The following is a 17,770-nucleotide window of genomic DNA, read 5'->3' as shown; positions in this document are numbered from 1 at the left end:
GTGAGAAAATCAAAATTTAAAATGTGTTTGAATCATGATAAACGATCTACTAATTGCTAATATGTATATACAGAATATCTTGCAGTGTGCTTTCCAGGAATTAAGATTCGCTTGTTAGCGAATTCGAGAGGAAGAAGAGAAAGAGAACGAGACAGTCGATATTTCTTGGATTAAATCTTGTTTGTACATAATCTTTTAATGATTGATACTAAAAAAAACATTACAGTAAATCTCAAAATTAAAATTCTATTAGAGTAAAGTGTACATGATGCTCAATAAAAAGAAAAAAAAAGATCTTTATTTCCAAAACATTACAGTTTCCCTCTTCCATATAATAAAATGTACAATCGCTATTAAATCAAATATGATTGCTGTGAGAGATATAGTGTAAGAGATATAGTGAATGTTTTTTTTTATAACACGGCTTACACGGTTTGTAATGGATCCTTATCACTTTCAGAGACGAACACTTCGACAGGTTGTTGCAAATTACGTTTTAATATCGAAGCATATATCTTTAAAAAACCACGTTCTGAATCGGAATGATTTGTTAGTATAACATGACTACCCTGATGTACAGCATCCAATACATCGTGATGCAACATTTCTCCCGTGAGATATAAGTCTGCAGATATTCCTTTCAATATCGACACACCTGCTCCAGCACATAATGCAATGGTATTAATGTAACCATCTAAAATATAATAATGATAATGTAAAATATATGATAATTATATTTATGTCATCCATCAAACTAAATTTCTTTTTCCAGCAATAATAAATTATTTTTGTTAAGATCTCACCTGTACCTCGCGCACGTGCTAATCTTACATGCTTCAGATCAGTTCGTTGCTTCACTAAATTTACTGCTTCATCGACGGATATTCGGTTCTTCAAGGTACATAATCTTCCAAATCCATAAGTCGCGTTATCTTCATTTGGTTGAATCGGCTTACTACTTTCGAGCTCTTAAAATGTAATTTTTATATAGTAAAATATTAATGCTTTAACGATGAAAGTATAATAATGAATCTTTTTCTTACCAAAAGCTTCTGCTAGCCAATCGTTTACACCACCTTTCACAGAATCGAAACTGGTATGCGGAGAGAAGACAGCAATCTTATTTTCTAGACACCTTGCTATTATTCGTTCCTATTGTACGTAAATAAAATTAGATTGCGATAATATTTTGACGAAGATTATATCACACAACTTTACCGTACCTTCCAAGATTTAATTGTAATAGATTTCAACGGAACAAATATTAACGGATGATACGTGACAATTAAATCGGTTTTTAATTTAATGGCTTCATCCATAACATCTTCGGTTAAATCATTCGTTAATAAAATATGGGATACAATTTTCGATTCTGTAGGTTCAACCAGTAATCCAACATTGTCCCAAGAAGCTGCGAGCGATGTATCCGCAAATTTATTCATTGCACTCACAACATCTTTTAAAAGTATGCCGACTTTATTTCCTGTAGCATTACTCATCGTGCGTATTGTTTTATACTGTTTAATATATTTGTATCGGAAGTAAAAATTTTCGCAAGATAATCCTACGTTGTACAAGCGCTTCAGCATTTATATGCAGCCCTAAAATAGAGATGTAACTGTAGATAACATATTTCAATCACAAACTATTAAAGATATTACATAATATATTATAGCATCCAGATATTTAAACTTATTAGTTATTCATCCCAAAATTAAAGTCAAATTATAATATTAATAAAACCATCAAGATATTGACTTTTTAAACTATAAGATATTGAAAATAAAAATCTTTTCGAATCAACTCACATCAATTTTTCAAAAAAAAAAAGTAATAAATAAAACCATTCGTTATTCTATACATTACAAATTTTGTTACATTAAATATTGAAATTCAGAAAAGTAAAAATTAGACGAAATAACATTCCCCTTTCACGCGCTATTGTGAGGAAATCGATAAATCATTTTATAATGTCTATTATTTATTATTCATCAATTTTTAATTCCATTTTTAAGTAAGAATGATACAAATAAAGTAAACATAATTACATATTTTATATAGATATATATTTATTCATTATAAAACCATATTTTCACTGTACTATCGTCGCTCGCAGACGCGAGTTGTCCAGGAATTGTGGGATTCCACTGAACACAGTTAACATCTTGAGCGTGTGCACTGTTTATCGAGCAGATCATTGTAAAACTCGGTTGATGTGGATCGCAGTCGCTATCCTCTTTAAATATCCTAATGATATCGTCGCCGCACGCAGTCACCAGTAAACCTGTGATCTTGCACCAATCGATATCATAAATAGTTCTCGTATGATATCCCGATAGTGTGCAGATACACTTCCAGACAGACTCGTTGTTCGGTGTAACGATGCCCATATCATTTCCAGGTTTATATTCCCGCCATATCTTCACCGTTTTATCATCGCTGCAGGTTGCTATTCGATTGCCAATCTTATCCCATGAAAGACTCCATACTGTAGACGTGTGAGATGATAAGGTTGCAGTGCACGACCAATCACTATCAGCTGCATTTTCCTTAAATATCTTTACTGTGTTGTCGTAACTAGCAGAGGCTAGAATTTCTTCGTGTGGATGCCATCTCACCTAAAATAAAAGTAAACTTTTATTTCAAGGCATATATCCTCATTTTAAATGAAATATTCATTATAAATTGATAAGACAGAGCAGGGCTATTTCCATCAGTTACAATTTTAAAGTAATACGAAAAAATTTACGATAGAAAACAATATCTCTTTACAGTGACGTGCTTATAATTACATTATACAATCATGATTACTCCTTGAGAACACAACATGTAAATAATTATCAACATGTGCTGTTCAGAACATAAACATTATCGCGAGAAATGGACGAAAAAACTCTGCTCTGTCCTAGAACAAGTCGAAGATTTTTTAAAAATAAATATATATATATATATATTTAAATGATGATTTCCAATAGATAAATTTATAACATACCTTCTTTACATCTTGAGTATGAGCATTAATAACGGCATCACATTCATATTCATCATCATTTACTTCCCATACCCATACAGATTTGTCTCGGCTACATGTGGCGAGTAACTGTCCAGAAATTGACCAACTAACGCTTTTAACTTCGTTCTCGTGTCCTTCTAACGTCACATTGCATTCAAACTGTCCCGACTTTTTGTCCCACACCGCAATAGTGGCATCAAAACTTGCCGACGCGATATAATTACCACAGGGGGACCAAGCCAGTTCTCTAATAGTTCTGGAATGTCCTTCGGTAAGGATCATTTTCGTAACCCACTTGGGTCCTTCCAGTCCCCATATTATAATCGTCTTGTCTTCGCCGCAAGACCCTAGATTCGCACCCTTGGGGTGCCAACAAACATTCCACACTCTACCTCTATGCCCGGTCAGACTTTGCTTTAGTTCCAATGTACCCATTGCTACCTGCAACAGTATATATAATTCTCATATAAAAACCAATAACATTTATTAAGAATGCTTTTCATTAATAGAGCATCTATCTAAAGGATTATAAATGCATCGACAAAAATAACAAATATATTTAAAAAAAAAATAAATGTTTTAAATCCCTAAAGTAAACAGTACACAAAACAGGACAGCAAAGGATACTTTGGAACTAAATAGCAGAATTGTAATAGTATAATTTTCTTATTGTAAATATATCCGTTTCAATCATTTTTCCTATCAACCTTTCTCATTTTACAGTGTAGGTGATTTGTTTGTAATGTATGTAATTAATAACAATGAGCCTAGATCTAGAGATTTTGTCACATGACGATAATAATTGAATGACGAAAGTTATTTCTCCCAAATTTGCTTTGCGTTTAGTAATAAAGCAGTAATAAAATATCCAAAGATTTTACAAACTTACCGTTTCGTGTTTCTGAAACAAATATCAGTCGCTACTTCTCGCATGCATATATACCGGTTAACAACGCGTAGAATATTTATGAAAATGATAACATATGATAAGCCTCCAATTGTTTCCGACTTCGAACAGAGAGTGCAGAAACAAATCTAAGATTGCCTTCTATTTAGTGACACAAATATTATTCTAAGTCGACAAAAATATTATTCTATCTTACTTTGCAGCCATGAGTAACAAAAATGGAATAATACTTAGGTCTGTTCTTTTTAGTTAAAGGTCTCTTTTTCTCTCCATGTTGGAGAGAAAAAGAAAAAAAATGAACCGTGCAAGAAATTAGGCTAAAAAGAACAAGTCTCTGAGACTCCTAAATATTCCTAAAATTGTGATCAGACTAAAGATTGAAATTGAGATTAGATTAGAATTTAACTAATCAAAAGTTCACTAAACTTAAGATTGGTTTTCTTTCTTCTGACTGGTTAAAATCCAATCTCAGGATCGGTCTACTTGGTGCTACAAATGCTTTGAAGCATTTGATTGACCAATCGAAAGAAAGAATTTTATTAATTGATCAATTAAAAAATACTTCGAAGCATTTGTAGCATCAAGTGAACTATCAATTTCTAGTCTGATCATAGTTTAAGCATGATGGAATTAAGACCGGAGCTCGGAACAGATCACCTTTGCATAAAGTTACATTTTCATGAGCCATTCGAAAGGATCACGTGGTCCAAACTGATGAATATTAGCGTCTTTTTGTCATTGAAACAGCCGGTTTGAGTGGCTCGTGAAAATGTACCTTAATAGAGGATCTTAAAGTAAAGGCCGAATTTGATCAATGTCGATAAAATTAATCTGTATCATATAAAATAACATAGTAATGAAACAAAATTAAAAATATGAAGAAATTACATATATTACATCTGTTACTATTTCAAATTGAAAATATAAAATATAGCCTTGTGAAATATAACATTGCAAATTGTAAATTTTTGTGAAAAACAATTTAATACAAAAAAACTTACGAACATGTACATCATCTTGCATTGTAGAAAGCGTTTAAAAAAAAAACAATTAAGATATTCAAATAAATTCTTATGATTGTCTCAGAAAAAAACCGAAGTAGAACATTTATTTTGAAACAATCATTTATTCCATTGTAGTTCAATAAACTTTTGTTAAGGGTTTAGTAATAAACTCTCTATTCAATTGAATTTTATATCCATTTTTAAGCTTTTCTAAAATGTTTGTTTTTCATTTATAATTCAATTGTTTCATGTATTTAATGTTGATGTAAAATAACATGTTTCAAAATATATTTAATAAAATATATTTAATATAAATAAATGCTTTATAATAAAATGTAATCACAATAATTGAGTGTGAACATATATTATAATACATATAATTACAAACGTAATTAAGTATTATTGAAATGTTAAAGTTCAATTCAGTTAATGCAAATTTATGAAATATTTGATCACTAACAATCTAATTTATCTATGCAAAATATCTAATATTGTATCATTAATTTTTATATAGAAATAATATTGCATGTTATTATTAAAAACAATTATATTTACAGTAAGAAGCTCATGCAAATAATACAATATTGTTTAAAAATATATATCTTGAAAATGTTTATATGTACAATTAAAGTAGAAACTGAGAAAGCACTACTAATTTTCATATAAAAGAAATAATAACAAATTTATATAAAAGCATATTTGTTTTTGAGTGAAGCTGATATAACAGAATGCTATGATAAAATATGAAAGTAACTCAGACAACACGTATGTTCGAAAACGAAACATAAAATATTTTAAAAATATTTTTAAGATATCTTATGTCTTGAGTTTTGACTTTTTGTTATCTGAAAAATTACTAAATATTAATATCTGAATATTAATATATTGACATCTGAATAGATTACGTATAAAAAAAAATTAACGTTTCGGGTCACTAAAATTATTGTAAAATCGTATTCTTGAATGTTGAAAGAGTGTATCAGAATTCGTTCAGATTTTTTAGTGTCCAAAAATCCTTTGAAAACCATAAACAGGTAATGATCCAATTGGATTAGAAAAGCAATGAGAAAAACGTTGGTTAAGAATGGTTTTGAAATAAAAACTGATTATGGGTATATGTTTATGGATTAGATTTCATGGCACTTCATGACCTTTTCATGGCACTCGAATGTTATTTGTTAATCATCATGACGAGATACAAGATGCTACTGTACTTCTTATCTTCAAGTTGGTATTCAAACATTAAAAGAAAATGTACTAAACTTCAGTAAATATGTTTGTTTGAATAATTCTAAAAGTTTACTAAATGTATAAATAAAAAAAAAATATATGTATATATATATATATTTTTTTTTTATTTGATACAAAAGAATTATTAACTATTTATTACTTTTTTATTTTATAATTATTTAGTAAGTAAATATTAAGTTATTATTTAATTTAATATATTTTTCAGTGTAGTCCGTTTTTTATTTCAAATCTTTCTTAAAAAAAGGACCAGCCTAAAGCAAATGAGTCATTTCTCGCGCATAATTCGCTAATTACCTGACAATTTATACTTAATTTATAGCTACGGTGATCATACATCCTTTATTGTAAAGGACTGTCCTTTATTTTAGATAGCTGCCCTTTAGATTTATTGTTTTCAAAACTCATTTTAATTTTGTTCTTTTTATTCTTCAATATTATCCTTTATACTGTCTTTTATTTGGAAATTACGGAAAATTCTTTTCTAATTAGTGTTGTCTATATAATAAAATGTCTATATAATATTATATTAATGAACAAATTTTTGAACACGGAAAATATTTTACAGTTTCATGCATATAAATACAATTTATTTTTGTTAATTTTTTATATTTCTTAATTTTTAAAATTGAATTTATTCAAACTACAATTGTTTCTATCTTTTATTATTTCAGACCAAAAGTTTATTTTAATACAGTCGAACCAGACCGTATTGTTTCAAACTATCAGCAAATTGCGCATTATTTCAATTTGATTATACTGTATAATAAGATTTTATAATGCACAGATTCTTGACAGTCACAAACTGGTTTGAAAACATAGAAACAAAGCCCTAAAATTTTCAGACTTGTCCTTTATTTTCTTTAAGAAAATATGGTCAACGTATTTATAGCTAATTAGATATTCGGGTGTGTTTGCGTAACTTTGCGTTGATATCAACCGCGTGAGCGCCACTAATCCAATAATTTGTTTCTCAAATACTGTTGTCCGAGTCAGCGGGACCTGCGCAACGCGCAATCGCCGCGACGCAGACGTCATCGCGTCCTAATCCTCCAAAAAAAAAAAAAAAAAAAAAAATATCAAGAATGGAAGGTCTTTCTAGATAAGACGGTACCTTCAGCTCACTCTCCCCGGCGTAGACAAATAAAGAGGACGCGAGGAACGAATGAATGAAACGTAGAAAAGGGAGGTAATGCCGCGTTCACAGCCGAGACGACCTAGGTCACCTAGGTGCGCGACTGTCTCGTCAGTCGTCTGCTGCCACGGACCGCCACGGTGCGGAGCTAGAGAAGCGTAATCGCGGGCGCACGGACGCTCGATTGACGATCTGACGTAGATCACGTAGAAACGTAGAATCCGAAACCGGCGACTAAAGTCGCCACCGCAGGCCGCACCGACCAGAAGGAATCGTCGCAGGTGAGACGAGGTGGGAGATCGCGCGCTCGTTGTGTTTGCCAGGCATTCGCGAATCGCGTGTGCACGGCGTACAGTCGAGGCAGCTGAGCGTAATATGTTGTATTAGTAAACCGACCGACAACACAACAACGTCAACGACGGCAACGACAGTGGTGAATGTGACAGGCGACGATAGAGTTGGGTAGAGTACGGTGCGTGGCGTCGACGACCTGCCAGCGGACAAGGCACGACGACACCTGCTCGATTATAAGTATGTAGACGCGCGTACGTACAAGAATATTAAGAACAAACGGACACACGGACGTCACGAACGGTGCGTGCGTGCGTGCGTGCGTTAGTGCGACATACCAGAAGCGAAGACCAGCGAAGACGGCCATACTCAATAAACAACGGCCGAGCGGAGTGCGCGGCTACGAGAGATGAGCTAAATAATTTCAGAAACGAGAGAGGAGAGAAAGAGAGAGAGAGAGAAAAAGCGAGACTCCTCTTCGCAAATCGCACGCAGCGGGCCGCGTGCGTGAAACTGCAGAACGGGCAGAGAGAGGGAGAGAGAGAGAGAGAGAGAGAGAGAGAGAGAAAGACGAAAAGAGATGAGAGAGGAAGTGAGAAAAGAGACAAGACGACAAACGGAGGCGAATTGAGCTGAGCCGAGCCGAATCGAATCGAATCGTGGTCGGCGCGAGTGTAACCGCGATATATCGGTGTGCGAGGGCGAGCCAACAGCAACAGAACTAACAGATAACAGCAGGAGCAGTAACGAGTAGCAAGGAGAATACGAAGGAGCGGCTCGGAACGGGCGGAAGTGTGGGTCGTGCGTGTCTCTGCGTGCGTGCGGTGCGTACAGAGAGAACGTTGGAAAAAGGATAGCAGACAGCGGCAGCGACAGCAACAGCAGCAGCAGCAGCAGCGGCGGCGGCGGCAACGACAGCGGCGGCAGCGGCGGTGACGAGGACAACGACGACGACGACGGAGCAGGCGGAGGCGGCGGCGGCGGCGGCAGCGGCGGCGGCGGCAGCGGCGAACGGGGCACCGGTGATCGAGTTTGGCGCGGGAGTCCAGTTGGTCGGTGGGATGAGCGCCAAAACTGACGTCAACAGGCGGGTACTCGCGATCCAGGCTAAGAAGAAGCGGCACAAGCCTAGCAAGCGCAAGGGCAAAGCCAATTCCCAGAGCGAGCAGGACGCGCAGAGTTCCAAAGGGCCGCGTGCCGGCCAGGTACCAGCGGCTACCGCGACCACCGCCACCACAACCACCGCCACCACTACCACTACCACCACCTATGAGTATGTTTCGGACGGACCCCCGCAGCGCGCTTATAACAGCGACAACGGGACCAGGTAACCCCGACATGTCCGATTGCCTGGCGAACAGCCGGCCACAGCCGGCGGCACGAAGACTCATCCGGACTCGTTACATTATATCGCTAATCGCTTTTCGGTGCACCAAGCGTCACGACGACATGATGTTACATTGACACGCGTATTCCACGTTACTGCCATTACACGGCGTACACGCGCGTGTATTCGATGGTGACAGTTAACCATCGAAATCACCGGTTCGTTAAATTACCGCGTTCTGTTTTGAGGTCGACTCCTTTCCGTCATTTGGGTCTCTGTGTTACGGAGATATCGATAAATGGGTGATTATATAAACATCAGAATTGCCGGGAAATGAAATTGTGGATAACAATAATTAATATTTAAGATAATAATTTTATGGATAATCATCTCTAGTAATTATAGATAAAGAATTAAAAAATATAAATAATCATTCGTGTAACTTTTGTGCTAATCAGGATCTTGACAGTCATGTCGAAAACATTGATTTATAATTTTTGATAACCATGTTTCTGAATTATTCGATAATAATTGCGCTTGCTACATATGAGAGTATCATCATAGAGATAGGCAACGTGAAACTTAGCTAACACTTAATTGTTGAAGTCAATCGTTTTCTCACTTAATTTTACTCGCTGTTGTGTTCACGAGGAAGAATCGATTGTTGCAAGTGTCGCGTTAGTTATAATAACTTATTATTTATGATCGATGAATCTGTCGTAGATTGGTACCATGTCATAGTTCCAGCAATGAAACGATAGAGGACGATGATGCATTCAGTACTGAGGATGAAGAGCAGGAGGATAGCAGTGACTACTGTAAAGGCGGATACCATCCTGTGAAGATAGGAGATCTCTTTTTAAATCGCTATCACGTCACTCGTAAGCTCGGCTGGGGTCACTTCTCCACTGTATGGCTCTGCTGGGACTTGCAGGTACGCTTCCGGGATACAGTAATCAATCTTCTTTCACACCTACATAAACACGGGACGTTTTGACACTATGCTGCAGGATAAACGTTTTGTGGCGCTTAAAATAGTGAAATCCGCATCCCATTTCACTGAGACTGCATTGGATGAAATTAAATTATTAAAAGATGTGCGCGATACGGATCCCACCGATCCTAAGCGCAATAAGACCGTCCAATTGCTCAATGACTTCAAGATCAGCGGCATTAACGGCCTGCATGTTTGCATGGTATTTGAAGTGCTTGGACATAATCTTCTTAAATTGATTATCAAGTCGAACTACAGAGGAATTCCAAGAAATAACGTTAAACGCGTCATCAGACAAGTTCTCGAAGGTCTCGACTATCTTCATAATAAATGTAAGATGAATGTTTAAGTCATTGATAGCATTGAAATTTACATACATATTTAGTCAGCTTTACGCAATAATTTTAACAGTATCATAAATCTGAAATGGAAAGAAAATCGTTACAATTGTGATTTCAATAAATCTACGGCTTTATAGTATATGTTGAATTATCTTTCAGGTAAAATTATTCATACAGACATTAAACCTGAGAATGTTCTTGTATGCGTCGATGAGACTTACATACGAAAATTAGCTTGTGAAGCGACAGAATTACATTCTATGGGAGCGAAATTACCGGTATCTTTGATTTCTACCGCGCCGAAGGAGTTTCAAGAACCGATACCAAATTCAAAAATGTCCAAGAATAAAAAAAAGAAATTAAAGAAGAAAGCCAAGCGCCAGAACGAACTCTTAAAGAAGCAAATGGAGCAAATCGAGGAGTTAGAGGAACAAATTAAACTTGCGAATAGCATGAGAGAAAACGGGGAAATTGAAACGAATAGTCTAGACCAAGATCTCAATACAGAGAGTGTAGAGGACAATACAGAGAGCAAAGGTTCTCCAGATATCTCAGATCCATCCGCGCCTTCCTTACACATGAATGGAGTAGATGGTTTAGCGGGTGGTGAAAAGATACAGAATCCATCGCCTGAACAATCTGAAAAGATGGACAACGTCACATTGTGCGAGGTGGAGAAAAGCTGTGGCGAAGGTATATTATCACCTGATCCCGATGATACTGACGAATGTAGCGAAGGTAAAAGTAATTGCTATTATCGATTAACACAGGCTTTCTTTTTATTTCTTAATGCAGTTTTCCATATCATCCATTATCTTGCTTGTTATAGGTCGTAGATCATTAAATCCACCGGAAAGTAAGCAATTAAAACGAGCATCCATGTCTCCTCTGGATCCTGCTATAATGGACTGTGAAATAGAAGTGAAGATAGCAGATCTCGGGAACGCATGCTGGGTTCATAAAAAATTCACGGACGATATTCAAACTCGTCAATATAGGTCGCTCGAGGTTCTATTAGGTTCTGGATATGACACCTCTGCCGATATATGGTCGACTGCTTGCATGGCGTTTGAATTAGCGACTGGCGATTATCTTTTTGAACCGCACAATGGCAAAGACTACTGCAGGTAATGATTATAAGATTCATTTGCAATTATATAAAGTTTGTAAAAGTTGAAGTAAAGAATTAAATCTATTTTTATTAACATTTCAGAGATGAAGATCATTTGGCTCATATTATCGAATTGCTGGGAGAAATACCGAGACGTATCGCTCTCTCGGGGAAGAACTCAAGGATATACTTCAACAGGAAGGGTGAATTAAAGCATATTACCGGATTAAAACCATGGGGTCTATACGAAGTATTAACAGAGAAATATGAGTGGACGCCGAGCGAAGCACGCGAGTTCGCAGAGTTCCTAATACCGATGCTCGAGTTCAATCCGAGCATGCGAGCTACCGCAGCTGAGTGCCTGAAGCATCCGTGGCTGCAAATCAAAAAGTGATCGCGTTTTTTATTGTTTTATCTGTAATATCCCCACAACTTTCACCCCGGTCCTTACCGCCCAGTCGCAATCGTAAATCGAGAGTGTGATAGGAAGCCGAAAACACTTGTAAACGTCAGGTGTTATTTCCGTACTGAAAATCATAATTCAGCGACTCAATTTGCATACGAAGAGCAAAGTGCGTTTCAAGAGCGCGTACACATACACATATATACACTAGAAAACTGTTTGATATAATATGAATTACAGAAATAAATTGTAACATACATTGTTATATTAATCATACGTACGCTACAAGCGTGTCTCCGCGTGGGTAATGTTACGAAACTGAAAACGTTTCGAAAAGATTGTTATATACCCTTTACAAATGGTGATTTGACAATATTGCGGAAGTCGCCTCAAGGAAAGTCGCCTCTCGAATGCAGCGGGCGAAGTGTCGCAAAATCCGGATTTGTTAGAGAAGAAGATCTTGCAACATTCCGCTGATTTCCACATAAAGAAAAAAAACGGCCGCGCGCGTGCTTCCTAACGTAACACTCTCAACACATCGGCTGACCATTTGTAGTTGTACACTTGTTAAATCGTGTTTTTAATTAGTGATGAAAGAACTTAAATTAAAAAGAAATTTTTCATAGTACTTTATATACATTATTTTACACACATTCGTGTCGCATTCTTCGTACTCGTCATTTAATTTATCTATGAATATATTTCAAGAGTCGTGGGATCTATTCGTAATGCGCTGTGAAAATATTGGCGGACTCGGTATCGTGTTTGGTTTAAAATTAGGACTCATTGCCTTGACTCAGTTATCCGTGTGTACTTTCATATATCGCACACACTGGTCGCTGTAAATTCTTGCCAACAAACTCGTGAAGTCGCAACAGAAATGGCTACTTAATTAATATTTTACGTCTACCTCAATATATATGAGCCGGTTAGAAATACTCATCAGCAGATGCACATAACGAGGGACCGCATTGAAATAAATGTAAATTGAATTAGAGGGGGTCTATATATTGTAGATAATTAAGAGTTGATCACTGGATTCTTGGAATATATAATTTATGCGGGCGTTAATTGAGATAAGACAATATTGCATACATATACGTTCTAGGATTTTATTTGTCATCTTTGAAGTTTTATATAAAATCTCAGAATATTTTCTTTTTTTATTGTCAAAATAACTGAATTTTATTTGGCAGCATACGATAAAACTGTATTTGTAAATGTTATAAAAAATTTATATATACTTTTGTAGAAACAAATATGTATAAATGACAACAAGACTTAACAGCATATCCAATATGCGATTTACTTATAGTATTTATAAATGGTATTTATATGCATCTTGTCTTATTCCATTACGTCTCACAATACTGATATTATAATGAACTTCTGTTTGTTTAAATTTATAATAAATTATAAATTTAGTTTATTATAAATTTGTTTACGTCGCTAATGCGAATGCCTGTATACATAATGTACAATTACGAAAAGAAAGAGTATCTATATTGCGAGTAGGGTCTTTGCAAACAGGATGAGAGCAGTGGTAACAAGAGTAATGTTAGTTTCATGCAAACTCTTTTACTTTATGAATACTGACTGATTACAAAGCTCTCTGCCGATAATAATTGTCTTCTATTTTATAAACGCTAAAGCGAAGCAGTGCGTTCCACTAGATCGTTTATGTCGCGTATATACTTTTCTCTATGCACGAATTCAATTCATGCTTCCTGCAGAATGCTCCTGTTTCGCTTCGCCTGTCAATCTCAAGTTTCACAAAAGGACTCGATCGAATTATGTGGAGATGCGTACGTGGAAGTATACATTTCATGATGTACAAATGTCTTGTCGCTTACTGTATTTCTATATTTCTTCCCGGGTAAAAGAGGAAAATACTCTAAAAATGTACAGCATTTTAAGATTTTTTTTAAAAACATAATATGTGTTTTTAATTTCTCTTCGTTTAATTAGCAATGTGGTTATTTGATCATACGTAAATACTTCAACATGAAATGATGTATAAGACGCAGTTTTTAATTTATTAAAAATTGAGCATTTTTATGAAATATGTTTGCTGATTTTCATTTATATCTTCATTGCCTGTATGCTATTTTATTTAGCAATGAATTAAGTTAATTGAAAAATTAAAAAAGAAACACAGGTATTCCATCCGGTATTCTGAAATTTATAATGTATAAATAAGAGATAGATAATACGATACTCTCAAAAGAGAAAGTGCCTCTTCTACCCGCGCTATAATTAATATCAGATAGAGGAAGAATGCGTTTATATGCCCTTTTTTATCTCGGCAATACAAAACCTGATGCATTTTAGTTCGTAACACGTTATTTCATATTTCGCATTTCCCCTGCAGGAGCTTTTTCGTGAATCTCGTATAGTCTTCAATAACAGCGTTTATGGTAATCTGTACAATATATAGCTAAATTTTAGCGGCTAATATTCGATACTGTTCTTGTGAAATACGGCCAGCGAAATCCATTATTATAAAGGCAGCGATCACAATTAGATTTAATTTTTCCTGTAATATTCTTCATTACTCATGATAGAGAAGACGCTTTTAATCAAATCAACATCGAGTTATTGCTTGACCTCGCTTGACTCTTCAGCTCCTAATGTCACTTGTAAAATTTCGGAACTCACGTATAATTTTCTGAAAAATACAAGTATAAAGATTTATAAATTCTGGATCTCTCTGTGTAACCGAGGATCGAAACTGATGCAATCTCAGTGAATTTAAGTTTCCAATTGTTAGAAAATAATAGGCACGTGAAGAATCCTCTATAAATAAGCAAAGTAATTAAATCTATCCTTAATTGTTACAGTCATCTTAATTAACAAAATAAAAAGAATATTCATTGTTTAATTATTTCATTGTTTTACTATTTCTCGAAGCAAAGTCGAAAACGAATTGAGGTAATTTTTACGTGTCTTTAGATTGGTAAAATTGAATTCAATAAAATTTACACACGCACACACACACACATATATATATATATATATACATGATCGGTTTCTATCTTCGATTAAGAAATTAATGGAAAGATCTATCGAAGCATGCAACTAGAGAATTTCGCTTCCGACGATTTAATTATCAATCATCAATCGTTAACTAGACCTAATGATTTTATTAGACAAGCGTAGGAACCGAAATTGCGTCCCAATCGTCATTAGATCAATCGAAGCTCAAGTACCGTGTTGCCGGCGGCTTTTGCGGCTTCACAAGTCGTCGCGTCTGATCGTTTGCACTGGCACCATAAATATATCTCATATTAATATATTATATGTATCATACATATATATATATTAATATCTCTAGTATATACATATATATATATATATATATATATATATATATATATACACTCTATACATAAATATATAAACACATGGATATATTGAAGCGATAACTTACATAGGTGTGACTCGCTGCTTGGCGTTAGGATATAGTTAGAAGGAATTAATTAACAAATGATAATATAGAGCGAACTGTGTATAGCCCTTGATGTACGAGATATCCCCATTGACCTTCTTTTCCGACTCACGAGCGAATAATTTTATTTGTGCGAAGTAGATAGCAAAGAAAGAGAGAGGAAATGAGAGATAAGAGTAGTCGCGAATCGCTCCATTTCTTTTCTTCCCTCCCCCGCCCCCCTCCCTTTGCGATAGAGAGATCTTTCGCGCATAATATGTATAAATGTAAGAGATTCGCGGATGTGGAATGATTATGGAGGGATCAGTCGGATGAAAGGGGAGGAAGTGGTATATAAATACAGGGACCCAATATATTGAAATTCACACACCAGGGACTTATGTTCCAATCGGTAGATTCTAAACGTTGTTCCGAGCGAAACAGATATGTTCAATCGGGTATATTAATCGCGCTCGAGAAGATCTCGAGTGTCGGTCTGACACGATACACCAATATTTAAATTATAATATTATACTTTGGGATCGGAGCAGCCGATATCATATCGCGGCTTAGAAATAATAAATTTCCACACGATAGATTACTTTGTTGTAATCTTACGCACGTGCGCTTTTCAGATAAACTTTCGACATTCCTTTTCTCGTGCAGACCGAGCCGCGAAATATGATACCGATTGCCTCCTCGTTCTGAATATGATAATTGCGTATAATACGCAAAATAAATAACTTGTACGACGTTAAACGTATAGCGGAACTGCATTGTGCGAGTCGTCGGTCGTTCCTTAATTATAATCATTACTGAAATGTAAATCGTTGCGGAAATCCGCTTCTATTCAGTCTTCAAAGGACGACGAAGTTTGTCGATACCACGACGTTAAAATGCGAATGCGAGGAATGTGGCCTTGATCGAGAAGTGAAAAATAACGTTGACGATAAGTTGCGTGCGCATTGTCGAAGGGATTTTATCATGCGGTCTCCTCTTTGTAATCTTAAGATATTGGAATTGTTGGGGAGGACGCGAGTAATGGAAATTTTTTTGATGGGTGAATGCTTTGCTATCAAACACCAAGTTTTATTACATGTAAATCACAATGCGCGCAAGATACTGTAAATATTGCGGATAAATCCGGTGCGGGGTTTTGCACATTTTTAGAAGAGCGTTCGCATATTTAGGCGATCGAACCATTTGGCGATTAAACCGCGGAGGGGTTGGCAGAGACCTTTCCGAACGAGTCATGACATTAAAATGTACAGCGATTATATATCAGAACCAGATAGAATCTGAGGAGATATTGGATTGTACGCGCGTGAGAGCGAAGACGAAAAAGGGAGATAGAGAAGAAAGGGAGACGCGAAATTGTGTGGCGTACGATAATATTATTATTATCTCACTGATTGGTACATAGTCATACTGGTCTCGTAGCGTTATAGAGAGCCATTTAAACTCTGCATGCTTAGCCAATTTGCGATCGCCGGTAGGTCCACGAGATCCCGCCGCGCGACGGACGTTTTAATAAGGGTGTAAAACTATCGATAGAGGCGCGTGTAGGCGTCCGCGATACGTGACGATCATCTTTAGAAGTTCATCGAGCCGACAAAAACGGGACATGCAAGTTACAGCGAATTGAACTCGGACGATGCGTCGCGAGAAAAACGACTGGAGCAACGGGACAGGGAAAGCAGAAACGATGTTGTTGTCATGCTCCTCTTCTAGACAATATCCCAGATTAGCTCGATAAAAATATGTCCTTTGTACCGGCTGGATGATCGAATCCTCTCGCGAGAGGACCGGAGAGAACGCTTGATTGACTAATTAATCCGCCTGATCGCGTCACATATCTGGGAGATGCGGAGGAACGGGAGACGTCACTCGGAACACGCGTCGTCATTGGGTTTTTTCTGCAAATAATAAGTGAATTAATTTCGGAATTTCGCATGTTTAAGCGCGTTCCGTTCGGCATTTAATTACAAGATTATGTTTGTTTTATGGAGCGAGGAAAGATTCGTACTCGCTTTCGACTTATTCGTGGAACCATTCCTTTCCTAGTTGCATAATCCATCGCATTTTACGTAATAAATTCTTATAAATTTCTCCTGATCGTTTCCAATTGAAACTTTTTCACTGATGAGTATTCGAAGATACGTTAAATCATCATTCATGCGAGCGTATCGTACAATTAAAGCGCACTCTTCCCTTCGGATATCTTTAGTGGATCACGACGCTTATGGAAAGGCTCAAGAGAGAGGAAAACAAAAATACCTAATATAATCATTGCGAATCTATTGTACGCTAATGTCTCGTGCTCCAGTCACTCGATGTAACGACCGTGCGAAGCGTTAAGAACTCTAGAGCATAATAAAATAGCCATAACGAATCGAACGAATAAATGGATTTGATGTTTAGACGCTGCCTCCGTTATGTGCCCTGCCGTAAAGAATAAAAAAATACCAGACAACCATGTACCCTCCCCTACCCCCATCTGAGAGAGAACGATATATAACATGGAAAATAAATTCGCAACAAAATAAATTGGTTCTCTTTTTTTTCCACT

General features: G+C 36.2%; 2 protein-coding genes across 9 annotated transcripts; one reads left to right on the top strand and one right to left on the bottom strand.

Moving 5' to 3' along the window:
* Positions 1–161: 161 nt before the first annotated feature.
* Positions 162–8,071, bottom strand: Ciao1 (cytosolic iron-sulfur assembly component 1). Of its 6 annotated transcripts, none has more exons than XM_087413968.1 (5): positions 7,937–8,071; positions 1,224–1,601; positions 1,044–1,152; positions 804–968; positions 162–694 (listed from the first exon to the last, which is right to left on the bottom strand). In XM_087413968.1, the coding sequence occupies exons 2-5, from the start codon at positions 1,587–1,589 to the stop codon at positions 426–428; spliced, it is 909 nt and encodes a 302-aa protein (XP_087270094.1). In that variant the 5' UTR covers positions 1,590–1,601; positions 7,937–8,071; the 3' UTR covers positions 162–425. The 6 variants fall into 6 exon arrangements, with proteins under 6 accessions (XP_087270094.1, XP_011063624.1, XP_011063623.1 ...); XM_011065322.2 differs by lacking the exon at positions 7,937–8,071 and adding an exon at positions 7,287–7,412; XM_011065321.2 differs by lacking the exon at positions 7,937–8,071 and adding an exon at positions 3,903–4,600.
* On the top strand, positions 8,064–17,748 carry SRPK (SR splicing factor protein kinase). Of its 3 annotated transcripts, none has more exons than XM_087413959.1 (6): positions 8,064–8,925; positions 9,667–9,859; positions 9,936–10,251; positions 10,420–10,998; positions 11,090–11,387; positions 11,474–17,748. In XM_087413959.1, exons 1-6 carry the CDS (start codon positions 8,660–8,662, stop codon positions 11,763–11,765), a joined length of 1,944 nt encoding a protein of 647 aa, XP_087270085.1. In that variant the 5' UTR covers positions 8,064–8,659; the 3' UTR covers positions 11,766–17,748. The 3 variants fall into 3 exon arrangements, with proteins under 3 accessions (XP_087270085.1, XP_011063625.2, XP_087270086.1); XM_011065323.2 differs by having other exon boundaries at positions 9,649–9,859; XM_087413960.1 differs by lacking the exon at positions 8,064–8,925 and adding an exon at positions 8,932–9,227 and having other exon boundaries at positions 9,649–9,859.
* The last annotated feature ends 22 nt before the right edge of the window (positions 17,749–17,770 follow it).

Source organism: Acromyrmex echinatior, chromosome 15 (genome assembly GCF_024713525.1).
Source record: "Acromyrmex echinatior isolate Ae372 chromosome 15, ASM2471352v2, whole genome shotgun sequence".
In the NCBI taxonomy this organism is placed as follows: Eukaryota; Metazoa; Arthropoda; class Insecta; order Hymenoptera; family Formicidae; genus Acromyrmex; species Acromyrmex echinatior.
Note: the sequence above shows the minus strand (reverse complement) of the source record. Positions and strands in the feature narration are given on the sequence as shown.

Bases quoted from the DNA above. Each gene is read 5' to 3' on its own strand.
- Ciao1 (XM_087413967.1), bottom strand. From the start codon at position 3,448: ATGGGTACATTGGAACTAAAGCAAAGTCTGACCGGGCATAGAGGTAGA. The intron at 2,619-2,992 runs GTATGTTATAAA...CTTTTATTTTAG, and splicing joins ATACTCAAGATGTAAAGAAG to GTGAGATGGCATCCACACGA.
- SRPK (XM_011065323.2), top strand. From the start codon at position 8,660: ATGAGCGCCAAAACTGACGTCAACAGGCGGGTACTCGCGATCCAGGCT. The intron at 8,926-9,648 runs GTAACCCCGACA...AATCTGTCGTAG, and splicing joins AACAGCGACAACGGGACCAG to ATTGGTACCATGTCATAGTT. The intron at 9,860-9,935 runs GTACGCTTCCGG...ACTATGCTGCAG, and splicing joins GGCTCTGCTGGGACTTGCAG to GATAAACGTTTTGTGGCGCT.